The sequence below is a fragment of the Theobroma umbraticum genome, unplaced genomic scaffold (assembly GCF_002168275.2).
Source record: "Theobroma umbraticum cultivar Fairchild unplaced genomic scaffold, ASM216827v3 scaffold_51.0, whole genome shotgun sequence".
NCBI lineage: Eukaryota > Viridiplantae > Streptophyta > Magnoliopsida > Malvales > Malvaceae > Theobroma > Theobroma umbraticum.
In genome coordinates, this window is record NW_018397260.1 from 4089332 (window position 1) to 4113462 (window position 24131).

The window sequence follows — 24131 nt, forward strand, 5'->3', positions numbered from 1 at the left end:
TACACTTCTCTTTTGAGTTCTCACCGATTGTTATTGAGAAAATTGTACCGGACGTTGCAGCAACCTCATAGGGCAAAGCCATATGATTTTCGAGATTGAAACACAAGCACCGCTTCATTCTAGTTGTGAAGTCGAGAAAGTCAAAAGTCAAATAAAGTCATCACCAGCTCTTAACAAGTTGTTGACAAAGAAAGAAAATCCCACCCCTTTTACCAAATAAATCAAATTTTCGTCGGGTGCACTAAAGGATATATAGAAAGTGAAAGAATGTGAGTAGGTGACGGCAGAGGTAGGCAATCAGCCACTGAGTCAACGGTGTCGTTTTTAGTCTTTTTCTTATCCCCTCTAGAGTTACTTCTTGCCGACCCCTCCCCTATTGGTGACAAACATGAAAATGATTTTTCTCCGAACTTATCAAGTGAATTTATTAATTTATTCATTTCTATAAAGTTAGGGGATGATGTTACTCGTAATCCTATAATACAAATTTCATCTCTTCATTTATTTAAAGCTAAACTTGGATCTTTGTCCATGGGAAAACCAGTTGTGATAATACTGTACATATATCTAAACTCATTTAGCCATACATGTAAGAAATGCCCATCATCTCTTTTTTGTATTTCCTTTCTCTTTATAGTTCTATTTTATATGCACATGTCATATATCTTACATCAGTAAACAATAAAGATAGATCTGAAATTTATAACTAATAATTTTTTTCACTTAATAAATATATTTTTTTAATTTAAAATATGAATTCGTGATAAGTCATATTCAAGTTTATTTAATTTTTTTTATTAATATGAGACTTTTTATGAAAAATTTCAAAATCGATATAAATTTTTGTATCCAAAGTTTGGGCCCATGACACAAGAACTTGACTTAACACATAAACACCCAAAACGGTGGGCTTCATCGATTACTTGGATAGAGTAGAAATATGGCTTAACAAAATCCAGTTTTAAATGAAGGAGAGCCAGTCTTATCCTTAAAAAGACCAAACGTGGCCTTAGTTGATACGGATCAGCCCAATTTATATCCGAACTATGTAAAGCGTAACAGGTACTGTGAAGTGTGAACTAGATAGATACTCCATGACCCATGGCCTTTCCTTATAGCAAGGGAAACAATTGTTTTATTTGACTTTCCAACATCCATCAAATCTCTCATTGGATTACATGAATCCTACTGGCTTTTCGGTCGCATGGAAGGAGATCATGGTTCGTCAAAGTCTCCCTTTTTTGGGCAGTAATTTGATTTCTTCTTTGACAACATAGATCTTGAATTTAATTTAATGAAAAGTTATGGCAAAATTTCGATACAATTTAATCACAACTATAAATTTCAATTGAAGTCAAATTTATTTAAAATAAATTCTATCTATTTACTATGAGTTTAGATTTTATGATAGCTCCTTCCTGAATTATGGTCAAGAAATAAGAACTCTTTGACACTAATGACAATCTTACAATTCCATAAAATTGTTACATGCTGATTAACTCATAATTAAGAAGATTAAAAATGGATATAATTATTTAACGAATATGTGATAATTCTATAAACTCGTTAGTTAGGGTAATAATTCATTGTAATGTATAAAACAATGAATAAACCTTCCTGCCAATCACGGAAACGTGGATAACAAGACAAATTGTTTGTCAAATGCAATTTTGCTACTACCAATTGCGACTCGCTTACACGTGTCGGTTTGATCTCCTCCAAAGTCCAAAAGAGGAAGCAGAATGAATAAAAAAGCATATCTTAAGTCTTTGGAAATACAAAGCCAGGCGACGCTTAATATAGATGTGGCTGCTAGACATTGGATAGAGCCGAAATCCCGAAAGAAGCGGATTGGCGAAACCCAAAAACCAACTGCGTTTTAGCTTTTCCTAGGCGTGTGTTTGGCGTTGGGCCAAAAGAACCAAAGCTTAATCCAAAACAATTGGGGAGGGATAGCCAAATGGCAGAGCGGCTATCACAGCTGACACAAATAGTGAAAGTTCCGAGTCCTTCACCTTCACAATCTCAGTCATCATCACTGAAGCGGCCGATGGCTTCGTCTCTAGGCACCGCCGCCTCTTCTCGAATCTTTGCTGCTTCCTCCTCCAAAGCTCGACTGTGTCTCCGTTCCTCCTATTCTTCTTCTCCCTCTCTCATTTCTTTCTCCTCTTCTAAATCCCTCGCTCTCTGTCCTCCTTTCTCTCGCCACCAGGTTCCCCCTCTCACCTCTCCTTTTTCTTTCCTTCCTTTTTATCTTTTGATATATTTATTTTCAGTGTTTGTAACTTTCTTTCTTTGCTTTTTCTTTGTTTTGAAGTAGAGGACATCGGCGGTTAATGGGACGAGCAGCGGAAGATTCAGCACGGTAGCAAGTCCGAAATGCGCTGCTTCGGATCCTGATCAGTTGAAGAGTGCTAGGGAAGATATCAAGGAGCTTCTCAAATCTAAATTTTGCCATCCTATTCTGGTACTTAACCTTTTTGTTTCTCTTTCTAAATAATATGTTTGTAAATGCTTTTTCGCTCTGTTGCTGCACATTTTTTCTTGTTGAATAAATGTAGTTATGCTCTTTCAATTTTTAGGAGAAAATATTATTCTGGCTTACGTTGAAGAAAGAATTTGATTTAATGAAATTTATTTCATATTGAAGAAATGAAGTATCACCTTTATCTGTTTATGCAGCTTTAAAAAGTGTTGATTGAACTTAGATTTAGCACTTTGATTTAATGAAATTTATTTCATATTGAAGAAATGAAGTATCACCTTCATCTGTTTATGCAGCATTAAAAAGTGTAGATTGAACTTAGATTTAGTTGAGGCTAAAATCGTAAATAAAATGCTTAATTTTCGTTAAATGATGGTTTCCTATTTAGTTTTCTTCTCTTATCGAAGGATTGGAGTTTGCGGGAAAGGAAAGGCGCAATTCCTCTTATTTTCCTTCCTAAGAAACAAGAGAAAATAGTTTGTCAAGACTTGAGAAAAACAACGAGTTTACTTCCATGTGTCTGTAATTTGTTTTATGCCCAACAGGTTCGTCTAGGATGGCACGATGCTGGCACCTACAACAAGAACATTGAGGAATGGCCTCAAAGGGGAGGAACGAATGGAAGTCTTAGGTTTGAAGTTGAGCTGAAACATGCAGCCAATGCTGGTAACATTTTCTATTTTACTTATAACACTAATTAGCTTAGTTCATACTTGTTAGCTCTGTTGTCTCATAAACTTGCGGTTCAGGTCTTGTGAACGCGTTGAAACTTATTCAGCCTATCAAGGACAAGTACTCTGGTGTAACATATGCAGATTTGTTCCAGTTGGCTAGTGCTACTGCTATTGAGGTCATCCTTCCTATTAGTCTTTTATGAGTATTTTTGCATTGATTGATATGTAATTATAGTACTGAATATTGACTTGAAATTTCAGGAGGCCGGGGGACCCAAAATTCCTATGAAATATGGTAGGGTGGATGTCTCTGGTCCTAATGAGTGTCCTGAAGAGGGCAGGCTACCTGGTAAGTGAACCTTATTTTGGCACATGATGTGTCCATGTGGATGTAAATTGTGGGAAGATCACTGTGCATCTGATTTCCGAAATTAAGTAATGTAAGTAGAAACTTGAGGCCTCAAGAAATGTAAGTAGAAACTTGAGGCACCTGATTCATCAGCTGGAGTGTTACTAAAGTTTCTAGAATGGTTAGTCCATGAATTGAACATGGCATGTTTTAGTCCATCTAATTCTGGATGTCTGGGAAGCTCATAGCATTATTGTGAAGTGTGTCATGGATAACAGATAATGTATCTTTACCTCAACAAAAAAAAGGGTACCACTAGATGTTCTATAATCAATAACATAGAGCAAATACCTCAAGTTGCATTGTTATAGAGTAAATCAGAATATTGGGATCTGTAGGATTTTCGTTAGAGTAATGGTAAGTTTGTAAAAATAAACAGGTTGAAGCATGTTTTAGCTGCCATTATATGGCAGTTGTTCATTTCCGGACCTAGAATACTATGAATAGAGTTTTATGTTGCAGGCTTTTGTAAGTAATGATCTTTTAAGCTCTTATCTTTGTCAATATTTTGAAGTTCTGAGTATGTAGCTAATTATCAGCTGTAGATCGTTAGATGCCATATATTGGCAGGCTCCATAGTTTTAGTTCATTTAGATCTGTTAGCCATGTCCAAGTAATTTGGGCTTGTTTTGCATCTTTTACCCCTCATAGGTATTTGTATGTTGGCTTCTACTTATGTTTAGAGACCACTAACTTTTATGGCATTTCTCTGTGCTTAGATGCTGGACCCCCTTCACCTGCTGATCATCTACGAGAGGTTTTCTACCGAATGGGATTGAATGACAAAGTAAACTTTATTGCGAAAAATCCTTGGTAATTTTCTTTATCATGGCCCACGCTGATACTAATCATCTGCCTTTTTGATATGTAGGAAATAGTTGCATTATCTGGTGCACACACACTTGGGAGGTCCAGACCAGAGCGTAGTGGTTGGGGCAGACCGGAAACTAAGTATACGGTATTTAAAACCCTGTTTTGATTATGAATAGGGAAAATCTGTTTTTCTGAGTAACTTAAGTAGGTTATTTGTCATTTCCAATTCTTGAGAGGCTAGAGATTCTAGTGCAAATGCTAAGCATTATAGTCTGTTATACTTATCATTGAATATGTACAGTGCCTTTTATTTAGCTCATTACCTCCAAGTACTTTGTTGAGTCTGAACCTTGACTAAGATTTGCTTACCCAGTCTGTCAGCCTCTTCATGTTCTTAATGGGAAGCCTATTAATGCTTGTATCTCTTTTTATTATTCCTATGGGCTTTTTGGTATTTAGGCAGTGAGAAACACTTCACTGACATGTAATTGTTAACAACTACATGAGGGCACTTTTTCATCAGAAAAGCAATTATGAGAAGGAACACCGACCTTTTGTTCCTTTTAAGTTTAAGGTGTCCTGTTTCATGCCAAACCATATGGTTCTAGCATGACTGTTCTTTCCTCTAAGATTACCCTTAAAATTTTAACTTGAAGTTTTTGCTTCCCATCCACAAATGGACTTTGGAGAAAAGAAACTTGAACTTACTTTCAAAGCTGATCATTACACTGAATCCTCAGAAGAATGAAAAATTTTGTGGCTGAAAGTGCTCCAAACAAAATGAATTTGGGGATATCCTCGTATGGTTCTCCCTTTTCACTTCTACGGAATTGCCTTAAGACGTGAGCATGAGTTGCACTGTTAGAAACTGCAAATTGTTACCTCTAGTTCTGTTTGTCAATATCTTCCATAAAGCAAATTGATTGTCTCCTGAATACAATTTATTGTTAAGTGTTATTTTTTTCATGTTTTGTTGCATTTTGATAAGCAACTTGTTCGTGGTTGCTGATTTTGCCAGTGTTAGTATACATAGTTGTCTTTATGCTAGAAAGATATGTTTCCTTAAGTGGAACATGAATGGTGTACCAATAACTGCAATTAAGGATTAAAATTGGATTTTCCTTCTTGAATGACAGAAAGATGGGCCAGGAGCACCAGGAGGACATTCCTGGACTGTGCAATGGTTGAAGTTTGACAATTCATACTTCAAGGTTTAAGATTCGAATCACTTTCTCATATACATTGGGAAGTTATTGAAAAATGCCTGATTTTCTTTTATTAATTCAGGACATCAAAACGAAAAAGGATGAAGATCTGCTCGTGCTGCCAACTGATGCTGCCCTTTTTGAAGATCCCTCTTTCAAGGTAAATAAAAGGAGTTTAGTTTAAGCCAGTGAGAAGACATGATCGCAGTTTGGGCTAAATTTTACACAATTTGCAGGTGTATGCTGAGAAATATGCTGAAGATCAGGAGACATTCTTCAAGGATTATGCAGAAGCCCATGCCAAACTTAGCAACCTTGGGGCCAAATTTGATCCTCCAGAGGTTTGGTTGTGATGGATGGTTGCATCTGTATCACTTTCATGATTAAGAAAAGTTTAACTAGTAAAAGTGCTAGGCTACTGTCCTTATTATCGACCCCACTTTTCCTTTTATGATAACGGTGTTATTCTTCAAAATTTGGGGGAGATCCTGGTTACATAGAGTTGTTTGCTAAACATACCTCTGCTAAATTTTGTCATGCATATTGAGTTCCACCAGGAAGAATTTATCTCATTTCAGGTTGGGTGTTTGCTGTGCAAATGCTGATATTTTTTATTTATTCTATATTTGCCAATGTTTCTGGTACTTAATAACTCAAGACAGTAAACTTGTGGTTTGGCTAGTACTAGTTCCTGAGTTTAGTTCCATCAGGTTGTTGGTTTTGGTTTCTGGTACAGGTACAGAATTAGATAGATGCATAGACATAGACATCCAACGTTTTTTATGTTTCTTTTACATAAACCTAGAAAAAATTCCGTTATTAAGGACCTGAATATTGACTGCAAAATTTGATGATCAGGGTGTTGTGTTAGATGCTGGTCCCACACAAGCTGCACCGGAAAAGTTTGTGGCTTCCAAGTACTCGACTGGAAAGGTTGTAACCATGAATAACTTATTTTCTTTATAGAAAGTGATTTCTACAATTCATTGCATTTTTGGCATGGAGGGGTTTTGTGAAGAAAATTATACAAGTGCAAGTTGTTCATCTTGTCTGCTTTTCATGCTTTTGTTGCAGGATTAACCAAAAAAAAAACAAGGGTCCTGTTTTGTTGTGCCGTGTCTTATAATAATACAAGCTCACATGTTAAACATGGAAGTCTAAATGAAGAGGAAAGAATAAAATTCAATTGAGTGTTTTGAATTGCTGCAGAGAGAGCTGTCAGAAGCTATGAAGCAGAAGATTCGAGCAGAATATGAGGGGCTTGGTGGAAGCCCGGATAAGCCTCTACCAACCAACTATTTTCTAAACATCATGATTATTATTGGTGTTTTGGCCTTTTTGACATCTCTTATGGGTAATTATTAATTAACTGTGTGTTTGAGCTGTCTCACTATTAAAGGAGTATACTAGTAGTGTTTTCCTCTTTGCTCTTATGGCTAATACTAATAGTTGTGAATTGAATCACACCATGAGAGTGAGTATATGGTTTCTCATGCTGCATCAGCGCTTTTAGCAATGTTTAAACCCTCAAATTTTGAGGTCGGCTCCTATACTTGGGCTCTATTTAATGATTTCTTGACATGTTGAAATTGGTTCATGAAGTAACCCAATGGCTTAAATTCAATGAATATTTCTATTCTCTCTTAAAATCAATTTCATAACAAAATGTGAAAGAGTTAAAATACGTATTTCAATGTATCAAGTAGAGAAAGAATCTCAGTTTTGCTACAATTTTTGATAAACTCGACAAAAACATTAAGTAGATTTTATCAGCTGTTATCAGTGAGAGTTCCAAGCTATTTGACATAATATTAAGTAATTAATTAATTAATATGAACATGAACTGGACGTTAGACCTTTGTCTTTAACAGTACTTAGTGAAGAAAGCTCGTCATGTAAGTTGAGCCTCCCGATACCGCACAGGCAATGATGATTTGAGTGGCCATTTGTATTCACTTTTTTTAAGTTTCTCAAATCCTTTACGAGAGGTGTACGAGTTTTTTAAAACTCCCTTACTTGGCCGACTATAATTGAACTATCCAGTTCATTTTTTCTGAAAATTCTTTTTCACTTAATTTGGTGATTTTGACATGAATGAGTCTATTTTTATATCATTTTATCATAAAATTATTTTTTTAAAAAAAATAATTTTTAAAATCTAAATTTTGAAAAAACAAAAAAATTCAAAAAATTAAATATAATTATATTTTATCGTGTAATTGAAACATAACAAATTTTCATATAAAATAAAATAAGATATAATATCTTAAAAAAATTTAAAATTATTTAAGAACATTCAAATAATCTTTTTTTATTATATTCAATCAAAAAATCGTATTTTTATTTTAAATTAAATAAATTTTTATATTTATATTTTAAATTAAATAATTTTTTTTATTTAATCAAAATATTTTTTATTATTTTGTGTAGCATGTCACATCAATATCATTTAAATATAAAATAATAGATAATATTTTAATTAATGATAATTAATTTATTATTAATCATAAAAACTTATTTGATTTAAAATAAAAAAAATTAATTGAATTTAATGAAAAATAAAAAAATTAAAAATTTTAAAATAATTTAAAAACTTTATCACAAAATAAAAAAATTAATTAATTGTTGATCTTCATCAAGTGGGCCTAAGAATCCGGACACAACTAACCAATTTTAAGTCCAAAAAGAACAAGACAAATTTGCCTTCAATACCCAGTTAGGACTATAGTGGGTCCAAAAAAGGTTTGGCAAAACTGGCCGCAATAATTGTTTTGCAAAACATGCTAATGAATAGAAGGCGGAACTTTGGACCAATAAAGAGAAAAAGATTTAAGGAACTATTTTCTGTTCTGTGTAGGACAAGAAAAAGAAAATGGATTCCAAATCCGCAAGTTGAAGACCCACCACAGTTTCGATTATCAGAATCCTTAAAAGGTGTCTTTTTTCTTCGCAAAAGCAAGTTTGGTTTCGAGTTTTGAGCATGGAGTCATGGGGAGCAGCTCTGGAAATGTCCATTCAAACTTTTTCTCTCCCCTGGATTGAACACAACAGTGTGAAAAAAGAAGAGCAAGAGATCATTGCTCTGCCCCCATATATGCAGCACATGGGCTGCTCAGTTAATAATTAACTCTCATGGGAAATCATCATTTCTGCAACACCCCTTTTTTTGCTTGTCTACAGCTATATAGATCATTGGGAGAGACTGCTTTCTCCTTTTTTTTCAGCTTTACTGTTGTAAAAGTTTTTACTCTACAACTGGGGATCTCCCTTATCTCCTCTTTTTCTTTCTTTTCTTTTAATTACTTTTCTCTGGGCCTAATGCTCAGTTTTTGCCTCTTCCATTATTAGTTTCAATGGGGAAAAGTTGGGATTGGATGGTTGTTGGCTCAATGCATATGTTTTACATACTGTTCTAGAATGGGATAGATGTCTTAATTAATGCCCAACATCTTGTCTTAATTTAAAATCATCATTGGTAATAATTACTTGATATAATGGGTGAAATTATTCTCCATATCCAATGCTAATTACTGTTGATAAGTTTCCAAATTGAAATCCCAACTTTCAATTCAGCAGGAGTGGGTAAAATGTTTGAAGAAAACAACAACAAAAAAAAAAAAGGGAGGCAAATAGCAGGAGAATTAGGTTATATACTTTTTTGATGTAACAAAAAGGAAAATGATAGCTCTTTCATCATCCTCAACACCAATTCTCATGATTATAATTAACATTATGTTAATAATATTAAGTATCAGGCTTAATTAGTTCTGGCATTGATAAGACTTAGCAATCAAAACCCTAATCTCTATTTGTATATGGACCACAGGGTAATGGAACAGTGCTGTACATTAATCACAGTTGAAAGAGGTCCCAGTATATTAAAATTGGATGCAAACAAAATCAAGGGATTTTCAAGAGAAGAAAGAAGAGATTAGCTGATCATGTGTTTAAGGTTAGGACAAAGTTCATATTAAAGGTTGTTGCATCCATATCTAAAAGAAAAAAAAAACAAGGAAAAGGAAAGGAAACAGGCATCATTGTTAAGCAACGCAAGTGGCTAATAAAATAAAATGTTTCTAGAAAAGATGTTCTGCTTTTGTTTGGACCAAAGAGCAAAACCACTAATTTGTCTCGAGCAAATAATCAAAAGACACCAGCAAAAAGGTGAGCTAAAATCAGATATTCTATAACCCACTTGGACTTTCCTCCATTGACAAACAATGGGTGGAGAATATTTGAGTGAAATGATTTTCAATTCAAATTGTATTATTTTATTTTTTAAAAAAAATTAAATAAACTCATTGTAGGTTTATTTTGAATTAAAAAAGTTTTTATGAATAATACTTAATTAATTATTTTTCATTAAAATATTATTTTTTATTTTTTATATTCAAGTAACAATAATATTATGTTGAAGTGAATTGTCAAAAACATCACATAATCATACTATCAAATTTTATTAACATGTCATATCATTATATTAAGTTAATATTACGTAGTATAAAAATGAAATATGATATTTTAATTATTAATAATTAATCAACGATTAATTATAAAAAATTATTTAATTTAAAAATAAAAATATAAAGTATTGATTGAATATAATAAAAAAATAAAAATTTATTTAAATATTTTTAAATAATTTAAAAAAATTTTAAGTATTATATCTGTTTTTTGCTTGTAAAAAATTAAGAGAGTTTTTTTTTTTTTTTGAAAAGGATAACAATCTAACTTAAGATGCTTAAGTATGAACACAAAGACGAAATTAACTAGCTTTTATTAAAAGTCAAAGGCAAAGAAAAATAAAAATTAAAAATTTGTTATGAAGTGTTAAGAAAAAAAAATATAGAACATATGCAAGCTTTTAAAAATTTTAAAAAGACCACAGCCTCTCATAATTACACAAAGCCCTGCTTCTTTATAAACATATGCAATTTTCTATAATTAATAATCCTTTAATTATTAGAGTGTATATATAGATATACAGATACAAAATTTAGTGGAAGAGGCTTTATAAAAGCATAGAATAACCAAATAGCCAAAATCAATCCTTGAGAAGAAACAGGCGGGTAGGCGTCCTACGTAAATCCGACAACTCTCATCGAAACGTCCCGAACAAGAGTTGCGAAGACCTTTGAAGTTTAAACATTTCTTGATCTTATCCTCAAAGTCCTAACAATGACCAAACCTACGAGTCTACATTGAAAAAGCTTTGAGTTGACAACGTGGTGGAAAAACGACAACGTGTGTAACCCAATGTTCTTTGTTCCCTTATTGTGCAAGTAAGCCTAATTTTTCTGTTCTTAGATTCTTCCCCAAAGCATCTTTTCCAACAAGAAAACATAAAAAAACAATTGAAAAACAGCTCTGTTTTACGTGTAATTGGGTCGACAGTAGAGGCAAGGAATCATTGTAAGAAACAATTTCTTGGTGCATTATCTCTGTTAAACAGTAAAATTCAAAATTAAACTGTTTTTACTGTGGGCCCATTTCCGTTTAGATTAGCTTAACAAGATTTGAATGTCCTAGGTTTTCAAATTTAGTGTTAATTTTGGCTCCTAGCAAATTTTCAAACCCACGTGATTTTGCATGTGACATATATACGGGCATTTCTTGGTAGGTGACTGCTCCGACTTGCCAAAAATAAAAATTAAAAAAAAATAAAAATTTGCTTAACATGATCTAAGTCTCACAAAACGAAGTCCACTGGTTACAAGTTATATATGAACGTTCGCAATCTTAAATTAGCGGCTCATGTGTTGATATTGTTTTCTTATAATTATGCTCCAAACATTAAGATTTTGTTTCATAATACATAAAAAAAATCAATATAAATAAACATATAAAAAAACATTAATATGCATTGTTTCAAATAATGTCACAACGAGTGGATTGAGTTCCGTTGATTTTTTTAAAATTTATACCTGAGTTCAATCTAATTTATTCATTTTAATTATATTCACTTTCAACATTTTTAATTTAAAATTTCATGAAAATTAATTATTTTATTAAATATAATATTTTTCTTGACTCTTACCAAAATAAAAAGAAATCATACAAAACTCGACTCAAGTAGGATCGGACCTACAAATTTAGATGGATAACCTAATTTATAGAAAAAAAAAGAAACTTCTGCTGCAATATCTTTAGATGGAGTGATGTACTAAAAATCTAAAACAGTAAAGAAAAAATTTCAGGAAAAATAGTTAAAGTATCCAATAATCTGACCATACTCACGATATATAATTTATATATGTTCATATAATTATCATTAATAAGTAGACGTCATCTGTAATTAATTATGAAAAATCAAAACAAAATAGCATTAACTAATGGCCACGTACCTATGGGATTAAGTACAAGCATTCCGTACTATTCCACATTTATGAGCAAAGCTGTGCTGTGTTTTGAGGGTTCGGTGAATACTTATCATAAAAAAATAAAAAAAAAATCTACTTATGAACAGTTCAACAATGTTCGACCACACTTTTTCTTCGATCTTATTTGTTTGACCGTTAATCACTTAAAAGAAATATTTGAATAGATCAACCTCCAATCTCCAAAGTGAACAATTAAATTAACATCAAATGAACACTAATAACAATACATTATATAATACAATAGCAAATCTAAAAATATATAAATTAATATTTGAAAAACTCATAAATTATTTTAAAATTTTTAAATAAATTTTTAATTTTTTATTATGTTCAATCAAAATTTTATACTTTTATTTTAAATTAAGTAAAATATCATTATAAATGATTAATTAACTGTCATCAATCAAAATATTATTTATTATTTTATATTTATATATATAGCATTAACATAGAAGTTAAAAATATTATGTAATTGTATCATCATATAACATTAATATATCACGTTATCATTTATTATGATATATTAATATATTACGTCAAGTATAACGTGATATAGAAAATAACAAGTGATATTTTTATAAATTATAATTAATTAAATATTAATGTAAAAATTTATTTAAATAATTCAAAAAAATTTTTAAGTATTATGCTTAAAATTTTTTATTATTATTTTTATATGTGTGTATTTTGATATATCATTATTGTATAATGAAAAATAAAAAGTTACTGTTATATATATTTTGTTTATTCACAAATGATACGAATAGTCTAATGATCAAATCATGGATTATTTTTAACATTTTTTGAGTAAAATTTGTATTGTTATAAATATGAAAGGGTAGCACTAATTTAAGCTAATTATTTTACATATTCCAATATCTTGTATTAGATTGGTAATGCCACCATCTACATACATTATTATATACGATTGGTATGACGAAAGCCGATGACTTTTTATAATGGAATTTATAAAGTATGTCTTAGTACGTGGAAGGCACAAGTTCCCCTACTTTGCATATGTAATTAAAAAGTATATATATAAATATATAAGCAAAGAAATTGTTCGTTCGCACATTTAAACTATCAAATCTTGAACGTTACAATGCCGTCCATCAAAATTTATGAAATAATTAAAAGTGTGCTACAAATAAATAAAATAATCATACCTTTGACTATTAAGAATAAAAATAGTATAAAAGAAAATACGTGAACGATTAGGGAAATTTGGACATTAAAAAAATAAATTAAATTAACATCTTTATGAAAAAAGTTGTTCTATGCCTTTAAATAGGAATTTTTCAGGTTCCTTCCTAGTATTGCCTCATGGGTTTAGATTAAAATTTTCTTTCAAAGCATTAACCAGAGTAAAATAAAACTTAGAGAATAAAAAAATAAAAATAAAGTTTTACTCGGTTGCTACTTTTATTTTTTGTTTTTATAAAATTGAATAAAAAGAAAAAGTAAAAAATCTTTAAAAATGAAAATAGAAAAAAATTATAAAAAAGGAAAAAGAGTGGGAAAATAATATGAGAATTCTAATAGAATTTGAGGCTCCAAAAAGCTAGGAAAAGGAAAAGCGTAGCCCTTGAGTTGTAGTCTTCTATTGGCTGGCTGTAAGGTTGGCAAAGGTGGACCCCTAAGCCCAAGCAGTTGGCCAGAAGCAGCCCAACTATTTATTACAAAGAAAAATTCCAAAAACAAACAAAGGATTTGAATAGAAAATAATATATATATATATATATATATATATAAAGTACCCAAGTAACGTTAGATATAAAATAATAAAAATATATTTTTTATAATATATTTAATTAAATTTTATTATATTATTTATTTTATAACAAATCACTATAATATAAAATTATAATACAAAATCAATACAATCAAATTATATTACACTTTATAATATTGTTAAAGATATATTTATTTTTTTACTTTATTAAAAATATTTTATAATATTATTTTTTATATTTTAATAATTATTTTATTTACATATTTAATTTAATTTTTATTATAATTATATTACTTTATATTACATTATAATATATCAAATATCACGTAATATCTTTTTCACAAATTGAAAAACAAATTGTGTTTTTTATATTTAGTGTCAATAGGGTGGAAGATTCAAGAAGCCCTGCTTAACATCAACTACTTTTTTATTATTCACATCCCTTTCAACCAAACAACTAGTACTCATTTCCACTTTTATCTTTTCCTTTTGGGGTTAAAAAATTGCTGGGGAACGCAGCTTTAACCATTATTTTTTAATAAAAATTATAGTTATAAAAATTTTTAAACATAAAGTCTTCTAAAATTTTGAATTTCAAACTTTTCAAAACATGTTTTTTGAGATTTTTATTTTATATAATATTTTTAAAAAATAATAATCAAAATTGAATTATGTTGATTTAAAAAGTTAATAAAAGATAAACACAAAATGAGACAAAAAGAGTGAAATAATATTTATTTAAACAACATCTATTTATGGAACAATTACAATACTCTATCAAAAAAAAAAAATTAAGCTAATAATATTAAAAAATTAGCTGTAAGCTTGCAATAACCCTTGAGGGGTGACCCTAATACAAGAGTAACAGAATATTTAAAATATAAAATTGGGATTTGAATAATTGATGTGGCTTTGAGTATTTAAGACTTTTGCTTTTGATGTTTACCTACTTTGCACATGCAATTGTGATATTGTAGTTTAATAGAGCCATGATTGCCCAAAATCATACTCATTTTTTCTTTTTATGCCAAATTACCAAAGAACTCATATTAGAAAGGCTGATGTTTTGTAATTTGTAAGGATACTAAACTTGTGTCTGACTCTTTGCTATTTTATTTTCTTCTTTGCACCATCTTTTTTACTGGCTTTTGCCAACTACTCTCTTTTCAACATTCTGCCTACCAAATTCTGCAAGACACACACCATTCTAACCATACCCAAAATAGCAAAACTTGCTCTATAGCTAATAGTTTATTATTATTATTATTATTATTATTATTATTGCGAATTTAGTGTGGAAAGAAAAAGATGAAAAAGAAGGGGTAAAGAAAGAATAATTTAACTACTTTTGGTAGCATTAGGTTAAGATGAGATGGGTTGAAGTGGATAGACTTAACAACTTTGAATTAAAAAATCAGTTTCTTTTCTAAAGATTTTATGAGAGCTTAAACAATTTTAACTATGCTTCCTTTTTCCTTTTTCTTTATTGTAAAAAGAATAGAAGACAATAATGGAAAAGAAATTAAAAAGCTTGTTAATGATTGATGTTGGTGCCTTCTTTAATATTTTTATTAAAAAAAGTTATTAAAAATTTATTTTTTTATTATATTCAATTAAATTTTTATATTTTTATTTTAAATCATATAAATTTTTATTACTAATAATTAATTATTTATCATTAATCAAAATACCACTTGTAATTTTTTATATCATTTGGTATTGATGTGACCTTGATATTAAAAATAAAAATTTATTGTGATCATGACACATTAATATATCATACCATTATCCTCTACGAAATATTAATATGTCGCAACAATATCACACGGTTTAAAATAATAAGTAGGATTTAAATTAATAACATTTAATTAATTATTAATTATAAAAATTTATTTAATTTAAAATAAAAATATATATGAAAATTTGATAAAATGTAATAAAAAATTTATTTAAATTTTATAAAACAATTTAGAAATACTTTTTAAATATTATATATATTTTTTGTTTCATTGACTAGAAGTTGCACCCATCAAATTCATCTGAAATGCTACAATGTTTATAAGTGGTGGAAATTATTATTCAATACGTCTAGAAAATTTAAAAAAAAAATATGCAAGCAACAATATCAATTGCATTAAATGTATGGTAGAAGGAAACACCCCATATATGCATCACATTAAATGCATGTCATAAAGAAAAACCTACAATCATTTACTCTCAAATCAATAGCGTCATTTGTCTAAAGAGGTATCATAAATGACTACAATCACCTCAATTTCATCAATGTATCTCTACCATACATTCCCATCTCTTTTTATTCATTCTTTTCTTCCTTTTTCACTGTACATTATGTGATTTTTTTCTTGTTTATTCGAATCTTATTTATGACGGATTCAATGTTTAGGTCTTACACCAAACCATAACCTATAACTTTGAGTCTATATATACACACACACATACATATATATATATATATATATATATGCTAGCACCAACAATATATATAAATAAAATTTATATAATATACTATAGAGTTACTAGAGCAAGATATTTACAAACAGAAGGATTGATTCTCTTGATAATTAGTTGGTTTCGAATCAATAATAAAATGGTTTTGGTTTTGATTTGAGTATGGATAATTTTTCATTGGTGCTATTTACTCAAAATAGATACCGATATGTTATTATAAAGTTTAATTTTAGGTTTTCAGATACTCATTGCTCGAAGCTATTTATAGATAATTGGTTTGGAAATGAATGTCAATTTCAAACTCAATTACTTTAAAAAAAAGTTTATTACAGATGAAATGATTCAAAATTTTATGGTTCATTGCATTGTTTTCACACCTTAACCAAACAAATTCAAGTTTTAATTTTGTTGTAATTTAAATAAAATAATATATATAAGTTTGCTTACTTTTTTTTTAAAATACATTTATAATATTATAATTTCTTTTACCAAATTGAATTTTCGAATCAAATCAAAAGTCAAATTCGAGCTTTTTACATGAATATCCACTAAACAAAGGGTTATAGATAATTAATGAATATTATTTAAATGGTTTCAGTTAGGTTATGAATAATTATGATAGAATCTTTAATAATTTTGGTTAAGTTATGGATACCTTATTTATAACTGGTGTTTCGATTTCATATAATTCAAAATAAACAAAGACCCTATTTGCTACCATCATTATGTCTAATCCATCTAATGTTAGGAAAAATAATTCAAACCTTAATTTTTTTTTATCAAATTAACTATAGCTTATTAGATTTTAGTACGCATTGAATTTAAAAAGTTTCATTTACCCATTTTTTATTTTGCCATGTACCTAAAAAGAAGGAAATAATTTCAAAAGGTGTTGAGTTGAACACTTTTAAACTAGGTAAAAAATTTGTATACGAGAAAGAGTTTGGAATCAAAATTTTTAAACAAAAAAATATATTATCTTATTATTAAATTAAATATTTAAATACTGATGACACTAAACATGGGAATGTAAGTATTAAGAGAGGGCGTACTCATTGTCATATGCAAACAATAGAACAAACCAACTATCTGTAGGGCAGGCAGGGCACGTGGGCCAAGAATTTGACAGCCAAACTTACTACAGTCAATTAATATTTACTGCTAACCAAAGGAGATAAAATCTGAAAAAGAAAGAAAGAAAGAAAATGGTAATGGGGTAATTATGACAAGGTCCGTCACCTATGGCGGGTTCCACGAGCCTTCTTCTTCTTTTTCCCCCCTCAACTCTCTCTGCACAAAACCAAACAAAAACAAAAGCAGAGCCCCCCCTCTGAACCAGTCATTCAATTTTTCACATCCCCACACTCTTCACGCATCTCTATAAAATCATATTTTTAAACAATTTTTTTTCATACACTCTGAATTCAATAACTAAAATACAAAAAACCCATATCTCAGTTTCATCGATCTCAAACTATTCTCTTCCGTCCCCCTCTCTCTCTGCATGGACGGTCATTTCTTGCTCTCTCTAATCTCAACGGTTAGATTTCTCCCTCCCTCACTCTGTTGCATGTATCAAATGAAAGTCAAGTGCTTTACTTTCTCCTTGTCCTTGTAGTAGTTTTGTTTATTTTTTTTCCTATCAGAGTTCTCTCTTTTTCTTGGATCCTTTTTATTTTTTTGGCTGACAGAAAGATGGTTGCGTTTTTGGGATTGTATAATGGGCAGGCACCATGAGTGGAACTACTGGATCAAGTTTCCATCTTGGGTTTTTTTCTTCTTCGTCTTCTTCAGTTTTTGCTGCACTTTTTGTCTCTAATACTATTATGGGCTGCGGACCTTCCAAAGTCGACGACTTACCTTTAGTAACCCTTTGTAAAGAACGTAAAGAACTAATCAAAGCGGCGTCGATTCACCGCTCCGCTCTCGCCGCTGCTCACGTTACCTACTTCCATTCTCTCCGTGACGTCGGTGAAGCGATCCGTAGATTCGTCGATGAAGAACTCGTCGTCGGATCTTCGTCTTCCGTGGATTCCCCTGTTCTCACATTGCCTTCTGACGAATTCAAATCCTCAAAAAAGAACAAGAAGAAAGACAACAACAACTTACCTTCCTCTTCTTCAACTTCGCTTTCCCATTCTCATTCCATTGAAGAAAACAGCAAAAATACGAAAAAAGACACAGAAGAAAGTGATGGAGAGGATTCTCACTTGAATTTGTCTTCTGGGTCACCTTCAATTTCCGGTTCACGGTCTGGGTCAGGTCCCGGTTCACCTTCGGGTCATGTTCAGATCGATCATAGTCATAGCCATAACCGTAGCCCTGAACAAGAAGGACCAGCGCCGTATGGCTACAACTATGGCTATGGCTATGGCTATGGCCATGGCTATGGCTTTGAATACCCTCATCCTCCTCCTCAAGAAAACTGGGGGTATAATGGTAATTCTTCTTCGTATACGTTTTACATGAAGAAATCTGCAACATCCTCTCAATCTTTTGTTTATCAGGAGCCTGAAGGACATTCAAGTTATGGCTACTCAAGTTATCAAAATGGGGGATTTTTTGGGTATCCTTTGGGGTCTCCTAGAGGGGAATATAGATACGGGCAGAGGAGCTCTCCGCCTGGTCCACCACAACCACCGCCAGAGCCGCCGTCTCCGCCGAGTGTTTCCACATGGGATTTTCTCAATGTGTTCGATACTTTTGATAATAGTGTGTACCCAGGTTATTATCCGGTGGCTAGATACGGGTATGGGTCGACTACAAGTAGTCCGGACTCGAAGGAGGTGAGGGAGAGAGAAGGGATTCCTGATTTGGAAGATGAAACTGAGCCTGAGATGTTAAGAGTGGCTCATAAAGAGAAGAGGAAAATAATGAATGAGGAAATTAATCATAATTATAATAATAGTAATAAAAATAGGAATTTTGGTGAAGGTACTTCAAAGTCAGTCCCAGTTCAGAAGATTAATAGTACTACTGATGGATCAACTTCAACTTCAACTTCAAAGGCAATGCCATCAAGCAAGAGTGAGAGCTTGGAGTCTGGTGGTCATATTAAGATTAATACAAGTAGTGGAAGTGCTGAAACAATTGTTACAAAGAGTTCCGAGGAAGAGTATGCAAAGAGTAAAAGGGTGAGTTTTGAGGTGGAAGAGGCATCTAATTTGGATGTTGAGTCTTCCAAGCCAAGTAGTTTAACTACATTGTCGGTTCACGGTACGAGGGATCTCCAGGAGGTTGTGAAGGAGATTAGGGATGAGTTCGAGACTGCCTCTGGTTATGGGAAAGAGGTTGCTGTATTACTTGAGGTGGGCAAGTTGCCTTATCAGCAGCGTAAAGGAACTGGGTTTAGAGGTGGGTTTCCAGTTATTTTTGTTTTTTACTATTTGGTTCTTGTCTTGGATTCTTTTGTCCTGTTCTCAATTTTTGTCTCTGTTGTTGGATTCTTGTAAAGTTATCCTGTTCAATGTGCTAGCTTAGACTTTTGGAGAGAGAGGTTTAAGGATTTTACTGTATGTGCGTGGGGTGAACTCATATTTTGTATGTTTGCACTAGTTAGACATACAAGCCTTTTCTTGGCTTGCTTTCTGGTAAATATTGCTCAGGCTATCCACGAAATTCAGGTCTCTAATGAGTCTCATATAATAATTCTAAAATTGAAACAGGGCTATATCGATGTATTCCCAAAAAGCTAAAATGAAAATGATTTTGATACAAATAGTGCTGTAGCTAATGACATGATTAAACATCCCAATAAAAGTTGAAACAGTGAGCTTTACATGAAACTGAATACTTAGGTCCCATGTAAGCTTACCCACTTCTATTCTTTCATGATTTAACTGTTCAATCTTTGTCTATATATATGATTGAATTATCTGGCTTGGTGGATATAAAGTTGTATCCTTTTCAAAATCATTTACCATGCTGCTTTAGTGAAGCTTACATCTCTTTTCTGCAGTGATCTTCTCCAGGATCCTGTATCTCGTGGCACCTAACATGTTATCATCACATCCACCCCCCAGATCATCTATAAGAATAACTTCTAGGACAATGAAAATGGCAAAAGAATACTGTCAGATAGCAGAGCAGGATGAAAAGCCTAGAAATCTTTCCTCAACTTTGGAGGAACTTTATGCATGGGAAAAGAAATTATATAAAGAAGTCAAGGTATGCGTGTTATAAAAATGAAAAGTAACTTTGTTTCTGTACTTAGCAATGTGATGGTTGTTTTAGCCTTGATATCTATTTCCCAAGCAATTTTTATTAATAGACTGAAAGAGTTGTATTGCATAATAGTTACTATTCACAAAAGCTATAGAAGTTTTAGTTGTTCGTTCTCTGGTGTTGTCAAAATGTGATGCTTATTGGATTGGTTTTCAAGGCTCTTGCTATTATTAAACAAAAAGCTATCAATAATTGCTGGATTTTAAAACTTAAAAATGTGTTAGTAGTCATTGAGTGATCCTATATAATCTGAAGCATTAATTTTTGCTGTTATTATGCATGAACTTTAACTATGGGTACCTCTTTATGACATAGTTTTGAAGTAGTTTGTTCCAAAATGGAAGAAAACTTCCTGGTAGTTAGACGGTTTGACTTTACTGGTTTGCATTTTGATAACTGGGAATCAGCATTTTTATGGCTGACTGTGGTTAAATCCCTTGTCATGACTCTAGCCATGCACTATTTCTTGCACGTTAGTTCAACACTCATCCCAGGCCAATCAAGTAATAAGATTTTGAATTTTGAATATAAATGTGCCCTGGATGTATAAGCTAATTGTTATTAACAAATGTTTTCAAAATATTCTGGTTGCCCTAGTAGCATGCTTATAATATGTCTGTGTTTTCCCTGATTTTAGGATGAAGAAAGGCTACGGGCTATGTATGAGAAGAAGTGTAAGAGACTAAGAATGTTAGATGGCCAAGGAGCAGAGGCCCGCAAGATTGATGCAACACAGGCTTCAATAAGAAAGTTGCTAACAAAAATTAATGTTTGTATAAAGGCTGTTGAAGCTATATCAATTAGGATACATAAGCTAAGGGATGAAGAATTGCAGCCCCAGCTCACTGAATTGGTTCATGGGTATTGACTTACTTCTATACTTTTCCTAGTTAGAATTGATCATTGGTGTGCCTACTAATTCCTTATCTTCATAAATCATAGTGCCTCCTGATTAACTATTACATGATTGGCCTGTGACTCTGGATCATCTTGTTGCTTTCTTGGCAGTGGTTTCCATGGAATCCATGCATCACAATGGCTTCTATCTTGGTTGGGGATGAAAGACTGGTTTAATTGGGCTATTTGACTTAGTGTTTTACTCATGCACAACACTTATAACTTTTACTTTTAGATGAATACAATTATATCATGTATCAATGGTGAACCATGCCTCCTTTGCATAATGATACTTGCATGTGTTGCTGGTATGTCTGTAAGCTTGTGATAACTAATGGCTCCTTCATTAATTCATCTTTTAACTTGCTGGGGGAAATGATTTTAATTTTCTCTTTTCCTTGTTTACCATCCTAACAAAATTATCTCGTAGCATCAAAAAGATATCTGGAATGTCTTATTTGCATGTTGTGAAAAACTTGTGGAGTTGTTCATTATTATCTGATGCAAACTTTAATATCTCTTTTATCTGTTTGGTGATGTTTGGAGTGCTCATTATACATTATTGATTACCTATTTGAAAAGCATCAAACGATCTGCTAGCATGATATGATGGTATATTTGAAGCTTGTGATAGTCAAGAGCATGTCTTTATCTTTTCATGTTGTTTTCTACCCTTCTCCTTTTGGATATTGGAGGAAAACATTTATGTCTCTCTGTGGGAATGACAACTTATTTCTTCTTGCTGCTTTCATTTTACTTCTTGAGGTTGTTATGTGATAATATGTGGCCATTTTAATTTGCAGGTTGATAAGAATGTGGAAGTCCATGCTTAGATGCCATCAGAAACAGTTTCAAGCCATAATGGAGAGCAAAGTTCGATCTCTCAGAGCAAATACTGCTTTTCAAAGAGACTCAGGATTGAAAGCTACTGCTGAGCTTGAGATGGAGCTTTTGGACTGGTGCACTCGCTTCAATAATTGGATTAACACCCAAAAGGCATATGTTGGGTCGTTATATGAGTGGCTTATGAGATGCATTGAACGGGAGCAGGAAATAACTGCTGATGGACTTGCTCCTTTCTCCCCAGGCCGGGTTGGAGCGCCACCAATTTTTGTAATTTGCAATGATTGGTACCAAGCAATGGATAGAGTTTCAGAAAAGGGTGTAGCGAATGCCATGCATGATTTTGCTTCCAGCCTACACCAGTTATGGGAAAGACAAGATGAGGAGCAACGTCAGAGGACCAGAACTCAATATCTCTCAAAGGATTTTGAGAAACGGCTTAGGGAGTTACGGTTAGACAGGCAGAGGATAGAGCAGGTGCAAGATGCTTTATCAGATAAAGCTGCTGTTTCCAAGGTTCCCTCTGAAAGTGGAGTTTCACCACTGGATGATTTAAAGGTGGATTTGGATTCGATGAGGAAGAAATTGGAGGAAGAAAGAGCTAGGCATAAGGATGCCATCAAACTAGTTCACGATGCTGCTTCGAGCAGTCTACAAGCAGGTTTGGTCCCAATCTTTGAAGCCTTGGGCAACTTCACCTCAGAGGTCTTGAAAGCGCATGAGCAGGTCAGACTTGAAAATGCTGGGACCTCCTAGCTTGGTATCTCCCAAGGAAGAATGCTTACCTTTTGTATGTACAGTAGTTGCTATGTGAGATTAGATTTGCTGATAAAGAATGTTAGGTATAACAGAAAGTGACTTTGAAAAGACCTTGTCTGGGGTGGGGGTTGTAGAATCATTGATACGAAGTTGAAAGTTGCCAGAAAGAAGTTTTCCCAGCAGATGTTGGCTTGAAACCTTAAATTGCCCTAGTCAGAAATAACCCCTTAGGATATAGTTAGGTAGCAGTTTTGTACAGAAAATATTCATTTATTGGTTGATTGGTTATTTTTAGATGTATCGGTTGTAAGTTCACTGTATGGGAGTAGGTTCGTAGCTGGGAGGAGACATGTATTGTAGTTCAGTAACTTAAGGAAAAATTTTGATTGATTAGATATATGGATGGAAAGCTCTTTTTGGCTGCTTATTGTTTTTTTAAAAACCATTTGGTTTGCGCTTCAGAAATCAAGAGATCATTTGCATGATACATCACTTGCATCTGCGGCTGGTTCATGAGCCATCTGCATTCATCCTAGAGAGCACCCTAGTTAGCGAGTGTGGACACTAGCAGCTTCCAAAAGAAAAATTGCAACCCGTGAGTCAGTTTCCAGAGTAATTGGACATAGTTCAGCACAAGTGCTAGCGGTAGTGCCTATTCTGCGCAAGAAGGCAGCAATGGTTCTGCCATCATGGTCCCGAATTAGTCCTCCAGCTCCAGAGAGGGTGGTTCTTGTAGGACGGGTATACTCCAGAAAGGCAGAAGTAGCAAGTCCTTGGTAAGCCACAAGCTAGGTGGAAGTATTGAGTCTTGGGGATGAGTTGGAGCTTGGAGTTTTTCCAAACCCATCTCCAACCCCTTGAACTAGATTCAGTAATGGCCTTATGACAGCCGAACAAGCATAGTTTGAGTGAAAAATTTACCATCTCAAATCTTGGGAGTGCTTTTCCAGGACACATTGTCCTGTCCTTGTCCATTCAACTTGATTTTTGTCAACTCATCAATGTTACGAGGGAGGTGAAAGGCTGAGTTTTCAAATATCCAAGCACCCTCTTGGCCCAAGACTGAGATTCATTATATACTCTCTAGACTAGTAATTAATTGTCTAAGGGGTCCATGGTCAGTCCATTCCTCCTCTTGCCGGAAGCTAGCTTATGCCTTTCCCCTCCAAAAAACAAAAGAAATGTTTCACATCATATCAACCCATTGATGCTTGGATGTATATTGGTACAGTAAATTTTCA

The 24131-nt window shown here is 32.5% G+C and overlaps 2 protein-coding genes across 2 annotated transcripts; both read left to right on the forward strand.

Annotated features, from left to right (window-relative positions):
* Window positions 1-1772: 1772 nt before the first annotated feature.
* Window positions 1773-7098, forward strand: TAPX (thylakoidal ascorbate peroxidase). The gene is made up of 12 exons (XM_021428361.2): window positions 1773-2212; window positions 2321-2467; window positions 3031-3151; window positions 3235-3335; window positions 3421-3508; window positions 4288-4355; window positions 4440-4526; window positions 5518-5592; window positions 5669-5746; window positions 5823-5927; window positions 6445-6519; window positions 6796-7098. Exons 1-12 carry the CDS (start codon window positions 1961-1963, stop codon window positions 6949-6951), a joined length of 1353 nt encoding a protein of 450 aa, XP_021284036.1. The 5' UTR covers window positions 1773-1960; the 3' UTR covers window positions 6952-7098.
* Window positions 7099-17378: 10280 nt separating this feature from the next.
* Window positions 17379-23311, forward strand: LOC110417015 (DUF630 family protein, putative (DUF630 and DUF632)). Its single transcript, XM_021429174.2, has 5 exons — window positions 17379-17707; window positions 17896-19521; window positions 20126-20334; window positions 21029-21252; window positions 22092-23311. The coding sequence occupies exons 2-5, from the start codon at window positions 17901-17903 to the stop codon at window positions 22885-22887; spliced, it is 2850 nt and encodes a 949-aa protein (XP_021284849.1). The 5' UTR covers window positions 17379-17707; window positions 17896-17900; the 3' UTR covers window positions 22888-23311.
* The last annotated feature ends 820 nt before the right edge of the window (window positions 23312-24131 follow it).